Source organism: Ursus maritimus, unplaced genomic scaffold (genome assembly GCF_017311325.1).
Source record: "Ursus maritimus isolate PB19 unplaced genomic scaffold, ASM1731132v1 scaffold_1, whole genome shotgun sequence".
Taxonomy (NCBI): Eukaryota; Metazoa; Chordata; class Mammalia; order Carnivora; family Ursidae; genus Ursus; species Ursus maritimus.
Window position 1 is genome coordinate 4075755 of NW_024423343.1, and position 11463 is coordinate 4087217.

The 11463-nt window shown below is 44.7% G+C and overlaps 1 protein-coding gene across 1 annotated transcript in view; it reads right to left on the reverse strand.

Annotated features, from left to right (window-relative positions):
• Positions 1 to 7384, reverse strand: part of COPS8 (COP9 signalosome subunit 8) — a 13319-nt gene extending 5935 nt beyond the window's left edge. Inside the window, exons 1-4 of the mRNA XM_008690290.2 lie at positions 7212 to 7384; positions 6122 to 6192; positions 4958 to 5006; positions 3651 to 3783 (exon numbers count right to left, since the gene is read on the reverse strand). Of these exons, the coding sequence (XP_008688512.1) occupies positions 3651 to 3783; positions 4958 to 5006; positions 6122 to 6192; positions 7212 to 7289 (331 nt within the window). The 5' untranslated portion in view covers positions 7290 to 7384. The remainder of the gene's footprint in view (positions 1 to 3650; positions 3784 to 4957; positions 5007 to 6121; positions 6193 to 7211) is intronic.
• Between the last annotated feature and the right edge of the window lie 4079 nt (positions 7385 to 11463).

Here is an 11463-nt window from a genome sequence, read left to right on the forward strand (position 1 = left end):
GGGGGGGGGAAGGGCTCTGCAAACAATTCCAGCAAAAACCTCCCTAGAGATGACATGTGGGATTTCCCCAGGCTTACATTCCCACACTGAATATTTCAGAGATGACGCAGAGAAAATAAGTCAATGGTAGGAACCAAGGTCCAGCTAGCCTGTCTTCCTGCCCACTGCTCTTTCAGGAACATAAGGGCTCCTCCATCTGGTTGTCAACATGCTTAAAAATATTCTAGATTTTACTTTCCACATTCAATAGGCCAGTGTATACATACGATATAGCCCTAGAACATACTGAAAATCCTCTCTCCATTCCTGGGCCACTGCCTAACAACCGCACCAAGCTCCGTGGGCACCCTTTGCCCCCAGTTAGGCCCCTGGCTCTCAGACAAGCCTCACACCTTCTCATCTCCGGGCTCTGGGTTTAAGCTGTTGTGTGCTGTCTGCTCTCTACGACTCTTAGGTCAGTTTACAAGCTCCTCCTGCAGCGCTGAAATTCACTGCCATCTCTGCCCTTCCCTAAATTCACAGCGTTGTTTACACTACCCGTCTAACAAGCATGCTTTCACCACCTACAATGCACTGCCCCACCCCTCCCCACTCCCATCACCTCAATGATCCCTAAACTTCTCTACGGGAGGAGGCCTATCTTTTATAATCTTTATACACCCCCAAAAGAGCCCGGCCTCTCTAACGAAGTATGTGGTGAAGACATGCTTGTTGACGATATCACCAAAATGTAGCTTTTGGCTTTGTTCTCTCATATTTCTTAAAGATCGCTGACGTTCCACCACGTTTCTTCACTGCTCACTCAGCCTGATGTCCTCTCCTCGCCAGCTTCCACTCAGCCAGTACTGCCCCTCCTCCAATGCCTTCAGTCAACTCCTTCCTTCTTCCTACAGACCGCTCAGCGCATGACCTCACGCTGGACTTGAAAACTTCCTAGCGATAAGGGAACATTCCCTTATTGAAGGCCACGGGCACTCAATGAAAAAGAACCAAGAGCAACAATGGAAAAGGGAAATTCAAGTGTGCACTAACAAAGCCTACCATATTTTAAAAATACTAACTTGAGTTCAAGCACTCTGGTTAGATTTTTAGAACTGAGAGGAGATGGGGAGTAGAACAAGAATGGAATGAATGGAAGAGACACACAGAAGGAGAGGAGAGACAGAGAGAGGCAGGCCTGGCACACGGAAAAGAAGCAAGCACATGGGGAGACAGAAGCGGGTGGGCAGAGGAAGCGAAAACACAGGCTCCGAATGTTCCACAGGGTTGGTGAGAGGCCACAAAACGGGGGCTGCTTTTAACCATTCAGGACAGTCTAGTCACCGTGTGACCCTTAAGATCTGTGAAATGGGTCACCTCATGAAGGCGAACACGAGGATGGCACATTGGAAAGGAGATTCAACTGAGCCAGCACCTAATATCTGTAACAGTTCAGCATGGGACAGAGTCCTGGGGAGACCCTAAAAGAATGCTCCCTCTGTTGTGTAAAAAACACCCAAACGTGCTGGTTATCTAGCAGGAAGTGCCAGCTGCCGGTGCTGCAGACAGTCGGCAGATGAGCCGGCTGCCCCGCACGTTCTAACCCACCGCTGCCCTTCTCTTCCCGGCAGTCTGGACACCGCTGCCCGTGGCACCTGCACGCTCCTGCTTGCTGAGTGGGCCCATGGGTCACATGACTGTACTCCCTCTGAGCCCCCCTGCCTGGCTCTAGCTGATTCACAGCGCCTCAGGGGGAGCCCGTTCTGTGACCTCGGTAGTGTGGGTCCCTTACTTCCTCCCTTTGGGCCTCGGGTAAGAATGGCCACCATCCACAGCCAGTCCCTGGGTGCTCTGTCAGCCCCTGCTGGTCGCCTTTAGAGACAGCTCTCTCACTAGCCTCTCTTCAGTTAAGCCATTTCCAATTTTCCGGTAGGACTGTGACTAATTCAGAATAGAAAAGGAAAAGATCTGAGAATGTGATTGTTCTTAAAACAATCTAGAAAACCGGCAATTTGTAATACATTAAAACGTAAAATATTAAATTTAGCAGTAATTCAAATCTGTTATAAGCCTTCCTTCACCAGGCTTCATCCTACGGAGGAAATACATTACCATCCGTGAATCCGGGGATTTGTAAAATTCTCAGGATACAGGCACAAATATTGCAGGTGAACACATGAGTGCTTATACATATTAACTAATTAGGCATATGTAAGCGCTTACACATATTAATTCATTTCTAACAACCCAAGGAAAACACTACTTATGATTCCACTTTACAAAGGAGAAAAACGAGGTAGAAAGGAATCACTCAAGTGGCAGAACCATGTGCGAACTCCAGAAGTACGGCTCCAGAACCCGAACTCCTCCATGTTGTGCTCCACAGCCTTCCAGGGGCCCACTGGACTGCCTTCAGAGAAGTGCTGAATCTGATGGAGCTGGAGGCAGAGGCGGTCCTGGGAGGACACACCGCTATACGCACTGAAGGCACACAGGGAATATTCGCTGCGTGAGTCAGGAGATCGGAGCCCTAGTCCTGCCAGTGTCCCTGCTGTATGCCGCTGGGAAACGCCCGCGGCCGGTGCCCTCACACTACAATCCTAACACTGAACCAGACAGTACAAAAATCCGCCACCACAGTCCTTTCTCCTCTGGACTTACGTGAAGAGGTTAAGGCGGTTTCCTGTGGGAATATCCCGAACTACCCCTACTGTACCCGAGCAACCTTATACCACACCCCTCCTTTCCCACCCACCGGCCGCCCGTGCGCCCCCGCCCGCTCCCTTCATGTTTAAAGTCAGTGCCTCCTGTTTTGTCCCTTACATTGTTCTGTTCTGTGCTGCCAAAGCTTTACCGTCCCAAGAGAAATCTGGTACATCTCAGAAGCGACCTTCACCTTCTGCTCTCCTAAAAAGATGCTATCCCTTGCCAGAACAATGAACAGTTATTCAAAAAGTCCTGCTGACTCCTCCGGAGCAGGAAGGTAGACAGTCAAGGCAGGTTATTAATGACAGCGACAAGGTAACGATAAGAGACAAGAATTGAACAACATAAAAGAGCTCACTATATGAATTTATAAAAGAGTAAACCAGCAGATGTCAGGGGCAGGAGAACAGAGAGAGAGAGGCAGGGTCCAGTTTCATCGTGGGATCAGTGCCATGTCACACAGGCTTGTGATCCTTCAGAGCAATTAAAAAACATCTGAGCATCAGTGTACTGAATTGACTAGATAAAATCCAGAAGCTGGAGGCAACCCCTGTTAAAGCCTGAAGTCAACAGACTCCAAAGCACAGTCTCTACTTTCAAGTACATGGGGTTTAAAATCTTCACCACTCCATACCTTTAGTTTATTAGAGTATAACAAGATTTCATTTTAGTAGCAAAAAATCCTCTTACCAACAAGAGCAATTTCAATCTAGAACTAAGAGACAGTGAGGCCCTTACCTACCGATATAACCACAAGCAAGATGAAATGAAGAAGGGTGGTTACAGCAAATCCTAACACATGAAATGAAGACATTCTTGTAGCAAATCCTTACAAAAGAATTTTGAAAGCTGCCCTATTCTCCTAGCAGAAAACGTCTATTTTTTAAAAACACATCACTGACTTACGTCAACATCGCAGCACTTAGAGAACAGGTCTAATTTAATTAACCAAGAAGAAACACTACCTCTAAGTGCTTCCATGATTGGCTGGACCGCCTCAGACCACTGGTGCGCGCTGATGGTCGTATAGATCCCAGGGAAATCTCTCTGCCAGATTCTCTGTCCTACTGACCAAATTCCCCCAAGTTCAGAATGTGCCTGCAATAAATATTACTGCCTTTGAGGATAGTCACTCCGCAGACTTACCAACAACTCTATCTTAAAACATAATTCAACATCTATTTTAAGAGATATAATTACTTCTTCAGCCCAATCACTATCAAAAAGGTTTTTAAATGCTGTGGACAGTAGTGCAAAATTTATTTGTATTTGGTTTATATAAATTTTTATTAGAACAGAAAATTTAAGCATAAAACAGTTGTCCAAAAATATTTCAGAATTAAGCCTGGAAATTAATTTTCTTAAGCACTTGTATTTCAGTATACACATATGTGATAAATGTTGTGTACAATATTCATATACATGTGCATGTAAAATGTATATACATATTTTTTGGGCAAAAGTAATAGCAAAATGACTAATGATAAAGATTCATACACTGTAGCCTCTGCCAGGAGAGAATTCCTGCTAACATCACTGAGACTATGAGTGTAATTTATAGCTCTTCATTTTAAGTCAATGAAGCTGGAGGAACATTCCAATCTTACTTAATAGAATGTCTGGAGAAGAAAGACAATAAAAGTACTAAAACGGATTGCTGCTGAATACCAATAATGAACTGAAGAATTTAAGTGAATTCTTGGTAATATTCAGGGAATGTTTAAGAAATTCGCTTCGCATTTATGCTAGAAACAGGGAATCCCATGAAATTAAAAAATGTATTTCATTCCACTTTGGAAGAAACTTTTAAGACATTATTTCATCTAATCTCCCATCCAAACTAAGAAATCTAAAATCCTAATTAGCAAAAATAATCTTAATGCTGTAAAAATCATTTTTAGGATATTCTTAGAAATAATACCAATTTCAAAGTAAATACAATTACTGCATAAATCAGTTAAAAAAGCAAAACAAAACACAAACTAAACCCTTATTAAAAGGTCTCAGTTTTTTGCTGGGCAAAGTGACACAAGAAGCATCTTAATAAACATTATCAGCAGAAGCTGAGCACAGACTTCTATTCCATCCAAAGGAAATTAAATTTGATTACAGGAATTTGTAGATCTGTTCTTAAACTCTAATACCAGTTTAGTAACTATTTCTGTGAACTACAGGGGAAAGAAAACAGAAACTTAAAAAACTTTAGAAGGTTGCCATTTAAATGAATGCTGTTACTACATCCAAGTAGTAGGATATGTTGAAGAATACTTACAGATTTTATAGCAGGTGGTATCCGTTTCCAAAGATATCTTGCATTATTCCTAATTTACATCCCCCCAAGAAAGAATAAGCAATTAAAAAAAATCAGCTCAGTAAATGTTTAAAATTCTAGATCTCACTGCAAACACACAAAAGCATATTTTAAAATACTATGTATTTTAGAGTGAAATTTAGTTTTATATGAATTTGTCCAGGGGAAGTAAGAGTAGCTTTCCAGACAAAAAGACATAAAATACTTTCACCATAGTAATATTTTGGCATCTTCAGTGAATTTTTAATTAACGATCTAGATATCTGAAATTAAGGCAATGGTACACTAAAAACATTTAAGTAGGTAATTTCTTCACATATAAAAATAAACAAATTTCTAATCAAGGCTCTGGAATTCCCTGTTAATGTATGTGATACACAATGCTTTTCTCCTCATCATGAGCCCTCCTCTGACCAATGAGTGCAGAGCCACCAAAACTTCAAGGCAGTTTTTGAGTTTGAAAACTTGAACTACGACAAACACACGATGACAGGATTACAAAAATGAAACCAACAGCTCATATGATAAATGTCTAATAGAAACTGCAGGTTAGGTTTTTAGAAGATATGAAACAAAAAGGTTGAACAGAACTTGCCAACAACATTTAACAGTAATCATTGATGATTAGTGGCATAAGGGACTCCTGTATGCTTATGCTTTCTTTTCTTCAATGAACATGAATTAGGAATAACTAAAAAACAACACCTTTCAAAAAATCTCATATGCGTTGTTAATTAAATTTCTCTTAGCTTTCTCAATCTTCCCTTTCAGTTTCTCTTGATCTACTGATTACATATGAATATCAGTAAACAGAGGTCATATGAAAGTTTATTTATAAAGACAAAAAAGGTCAATGAATTGAAAGAATTTATTGACACTGTAGTTTCTCACAACAAATTAGAATGTCTTTTTAGAGAAAATATATAAAACAAGTGTTTCTTAAAACAACTCAGCCTAACCATAGTTTAAGTCACAATTCAATATAGGAAATAGGTATACTAAGTATTATAATAGAAGATAAAGCTCTTTGTGCCTTATGTTTTAATGATGTCTCTTCAATGCAAGAGTAATTTCTGTAGAATCCTGACGAAGCTGCTACTCTTGGCTTAGGTAGAAGGTACTTACATGTCATTATGGAGCAGATATAAAGCTAACAGCTGACCATACACTGGGGGAGTAGCAATTCCTCCAGGAGCCTGTAAGGCCAAAACCGAAAAACCTTATTTATATTTATGCTTAAAAAAGGATTTTATTAACACTAATCTAAAAAATAAGCCTATTTTACAATACTTGGTACTACAGATGTAGAAAGAGCTTAGAGAAGTACCAAACACTAAAAACCAGTGTTTAGATCTGCCATCAGCTGTGATTTTCTCTCCCTCCAAAGCTCTGTGTCTTTATATGCAGAAGAATATTTAGGTGGGATTCCTTTCCCAGTTCTCAAATTCTTAAATGGGCTTACTATTAAAAGAAACAAACATTTCCAACAGATTCCTAAAGCACCATGATTCTGCCCATCGTATCAATCTTGTTGAATAGCTAAGTAATGAGTGATGAACAGAAAAAAATCACAGCCGAGTGTTACAAAGATATTTCTCCATTCAAATTTGATTCATTCAGAAAAGATCTATTAAGTGTCTATTAGTGAGCTGCTGCTTCTGGCTGTCGTCTCCTTTGGTTAACTTTTTATACTAATATTATACATGATTTTCCAGTGCCTTTCAAAGAAAAAAAAAACCTCTCAATTAAAGTTAACAGCTGCATGATATAACTTTCATCAGTCTTATACAAGAGGGAACGGTAAGCTTAGGTGTTAACATTATGAGACTAAGGACTTTCTGAATTGATAAAAGGCTACTCCTTCTTTGGTCTGTGCGTATGCCTGCACAAATATCTTTAGTAAAATCTCCATCCCCCCGCCTCCCACCATATGGGGAGGAAAGACACCCAGTCTAATTAACACAGGAAATATACTGGAGGATGTCAGGAGCAAAGATGCCCAGGGTTTTCGGACTCACTAGCTGAAAACAAACAAAAAGCTCCCAGCGAGCTCGGGGAGACGGGGCCCAGACCCGTAGCCTTCGGGGCGGACCCCGGCGTCCTGAGCTCCCCACGCCCGCCGCGAGCCCCGCGGGCCCTGTTACCCTGGAGACTGGCACCGCCCGGGGGCGGCAGAAGACCCTGCGGTTTCTCCCAGCTCGACGCGAACGGCTACCTCGAGCTCCTGGTTCTCGCACTGATCCAGCAACTTTTTGAAACTAAAGGCACTTTCCGCCATCACCGCCACTGGCATCTTCCCGGCCGGTCCCGCCGCGGCACCCTCACAGAAGCAGACCCTAGACAGTCCCTCGGGCCGTCGCGCCCGCAATGACGTACAAGGCCGCCGCCGAGCGCCCCGGCGCAGGTGCGCCGTCCGTTCCTGCGCGTCGTCGGACGCTGCTGCGCTCGGGAAGGGTCGCTGCCGCTCTGGCCGCCACTCTCGGTGCTCTGGAGGACCCGCCCGGCCTCGCGGGAAGCGGCTTCCGGAGCGCGAGGCTAGAACTGGGAAGGGAGGGGTATGCGCGATTCCAGGACAGCTCGGCGTCTCCGCGTTGCGGCTTGATACGCATGCGCACTTCGAGGAGCAAGCCGCGCGTGGGGTCCCTGGGCGGCTTGGGGGCCTGATTTGCGCCCCTCCTGCACTTCCAGACTCGTGTGCTCGGAAACCGGTCAGGTGTGGGTTTCAGCCCTGGAGCCAGCGTGGCCGGACCGCTCGCCGGGCTTGGAGATCGGGCCCCGGATCACCCTGGCCTCCCCCGCCACCGGGCCTCCGTGGCTGCTTTTCGCCCGCGGACGGTCTCGTGTGCAATTGCATTGACTTATAGCCGTGTTGCCCTTCACGAGACCGCCAGCAAAGAGGCTTCTGTTCGTGTCCTGCTGCAGGGTTAGCTGCACCATTCGTGGGCCCAGAGCAAACTGCAAAGGCAGGCCCTCGTTCAGAAAATGGGAGGGGAGCATCAAGGGTAATATAATGTAAAGCTTTTTCCTTTGCAGTGTACCTCAATTTTTCATAGTGCTTTTTGCTATTTAATATGATTCTGAGTAAAGAAAAATTGAAAATGTAAATTATTAGCACGAACCTTCCCATCTGTCTTTACGTGGTGTACTGCCAGTTTTAAAATCAAATGTAAGTGCGTTTAACTCCTCTGTGGAATCACAGAGATCACGTAGTTCGAATGTCATAGCTCACAGATGCACATGTATGTTGTTATTAAAACCACGGAAATGCTGCCCGAAACTAACAACTATTTTTCACGCACATACTCTACCAGCACTTTCTACGTTCTGCGTACTGATGGGTAAGGAGGGGCTGAGAGGAATAGGACCGTTCCCTTTGCTGCCATGTTACCATTTTCAGCACAAAGGAATATTTCAGCAGGATTGCAAGGAAGTAATGTAGGTAAGAAAGAACAGAAGAGCGTTCCTTGGACGTTCACGTTCCTTAGGACATCATGGCCTTCATTATGCCTTTGAAGAAAGTTCAGGTTCCCAGGGAAAATGTGGCTTCTCGGGGCTATCCGCACGCAGCTCAGTCAGTTGTAGGCACCGTGCGCTTACCTTGCGAACACACTTCGAGGCTCGCTGGACTCCCACCATTGGGGGTCCCCTGGGAATTTACGTGGTTGTTGGAGCACTGTGGAAGGGCAGGGAACACCCGTATGGCTCATACCTCTTGGCTCACGTGCAAATGCTCTATCATCCCTGGGCTTCACTTGCCAAACATGCTCAAAGGTGAAATTACTAAGAATTTCAAGGTAGTGACAGCATCACTGATTATTTTTGTAGAATAAATACTGTTTCCATGTGGAAATGACTGTGTGTAATAATGCTTCGGATGGAATATAAAGATAAATCACTACAAAACTCAAAGAATTGGCAACACTGAATAGGAAGGTACACGGGCGCCTGGGTGGCTCAGTCGGTTAAGCGTCCGACTCTTGATTTCGTCTCAGAACATATCTCAGGGTCGTGAGATCCAGCCCCGAATTGGGCTCTGGGGCTCTGTGTTCTGGAGGGAGTCTGCTTGAGTTTCTCTCTCTCCCTCTGCCCCACCCCCGTGCTCTCTCTCAAAACAAAAGCGTGGGGGGGGGGGTAGATGGCATAACTGCAGATAATTTGGAGGAATAAAGCAACCAAGTTTCATTAATGATATGAAGAAGAGGAGGACCAAGAGGCAAAATGATTCTAAGACCATTTGACATAAATTTGATGACCAGGATTTAAAATTTTTAACTTGTAATAACAGCTGCCAACATATTTGGGGCAAAGAAAGATTCAGTGGAATCAACTGCCCAGCAATTTGATCATTTAAAAGGAAAACTATGATTGAAAGCTTTGGCAGGTACTCTGGGCTGCCAAAAGGTGAAGATGTAATAGATGGTTCTTTGCTGAATAGAAAATCCCAGTGAGCCTTTGGATAAGAGCACAGGTCACAGGTACAATTGGGGTGTCAAGGAAGGTTGGGGGTGGGGTGCGGGCAAGAGCAGTTGGGGCCCAAGGGGAGACGTTGGCCTGGAAACAGCTCCGAGTGGAGTGAAGGGCTGTTGGGTTTCCAGGGCTGTGATGCTGGCATCCAGTTTTAGGTTGTTACTGTGCGTGCTGCACCTGTCTTTACCTCCAAACTGTCAACAATAGGCAGGGGGAATGGAGGGGTGGAGAGAGGTCAGGCTGGTGTAAAAGGCAGTCATTTCAGGACGTAGGACTCAGAAGAGAGATCGAATTTGGCAGAAGTAGGCAAGAGAAGAGGCCATGGGAAGGAAGGTCTGCATGCTGGAGATGCTGACTCAGGGGTAGCAAGGGTTGCATTTCTCCCTGCTTGTGGGGTGAGGGGTGGGTCAGCACCCCAAGGGAAGCATGGACTCCCGTGCTGAGAGCCTGACCTCATACCATATACAATAATTAACTTGGACTAAATCAAAGACCTCAATGCAAGAGTTAAAATGATTAGAAGAAAACGTAGAGTAAATCTTCCTGACCCGGCATTAGGCACTGACTTCATAAATATGACCCCAAAGGCACAAGAAAAAAAGAAAAAATAGATAAAGTTAAACATTTTTGTGCTTTGAAGGACACCATCAAGAAAATGAAAGGACAAACGCAAAATGGGAGAACATTTTGCAAACCAGATACTTGATAAGAGACTTGAACTTATCAATAAATAACTCTTACAACTGAAAAACAGAAAGGCAAATAACCCAATTTAAAAGGGGGCAAAAGGGGGGCACCCAGGTGGCTCAGTCGTTAAGCATCTGCCTTCAACTCAGGTCATGATCCCAGGGTCCTGGGATCGAGCCCCGCATCGGGCTCCCTGCTTGGCGGGAAGCCTACTTCTCCCTCTCCCACTCCCCCTGCTGGTGTTCCCTCTCTCACTGTGTCTCTCTCTGTCCAATAAATAAATAAAATTTAAAAAATAAATAAAAGGGGGCAAAGGATTTACTCAATTCTCCCAAGAAGACATGCGAATGTCCAAAAAGCACATGAAAAGATGCCCAAGAACATTACTCATTAGGGAGAGGCAGATAAAACCCCAAATCCCATCCACTAGGGTAGTTACAACGAGCAAGGCAGATAATACTAAGTGTCAGTGAGGATGTGGAGAAGTTAGAGCCCTTTTATGCCGCAGCTGGGAGCACGATGTGCTGCGGCTGTCCTTGGAAAACAGGCTGGCAGTTCCCCTGAAGGTTAAACAGTCAGCATGTGACCCACCATTCTACTCCTGGGTCTATACCCAAGAGAAATGAAAACAGGTGCATACAAAACCTTGTGCACGATGTTCAGAGCAGCATTCTTTATAACAGCCAAGAAGTGGAAATAATCCAAACAGCTAGATAACAAACAGATAATAAAATGCAGTATATCCAATATAGTGGAATATTATTTAGGAATGAAAGCAAATGACGTACTGATGCCGGCTACAACGTAGATGAATCTTGAAAACGTTGCATTAAGTGGAATAAGCCAGTGCAAATGACCAAATATTGTATGATTTCATTTACATGAAATATCCAGAATAGGCTATTCCACGGAGGCCGATAGTAATTGGCAGCAGGTAGCAGGACCTGGGGCGGGAAGAGGGGCCACAGAGGACCAGGGCTGTGGCTGGAGTTTATGGACAGCTCTGCCTAGACTTGCAGGGAAGCAGCTGCAGGAATGGGCCACCCACCCCGGAGCCAGCGGGCCTCTGTGGCGAGGGCCTGGGTTTCCCACTCGGGGCAGAAGCTACCATCAGAGCAGGACCAGCTGCCTCTGTCAGCTGGAGAGGAAGAACAGATGGGGAGGGCAGGGGGTGCCTTTTTAATTCCTGAGACATCAGACTCTCAGCAGAATAGAGGAGCATATTGATTCTGGTGGGTGGTCCTCTGGAAGAATTGGGATTTGGGGGTGCTGATGTGGCCGAGAACGGGAAAGGAGGTCCTCATGGACTGTCA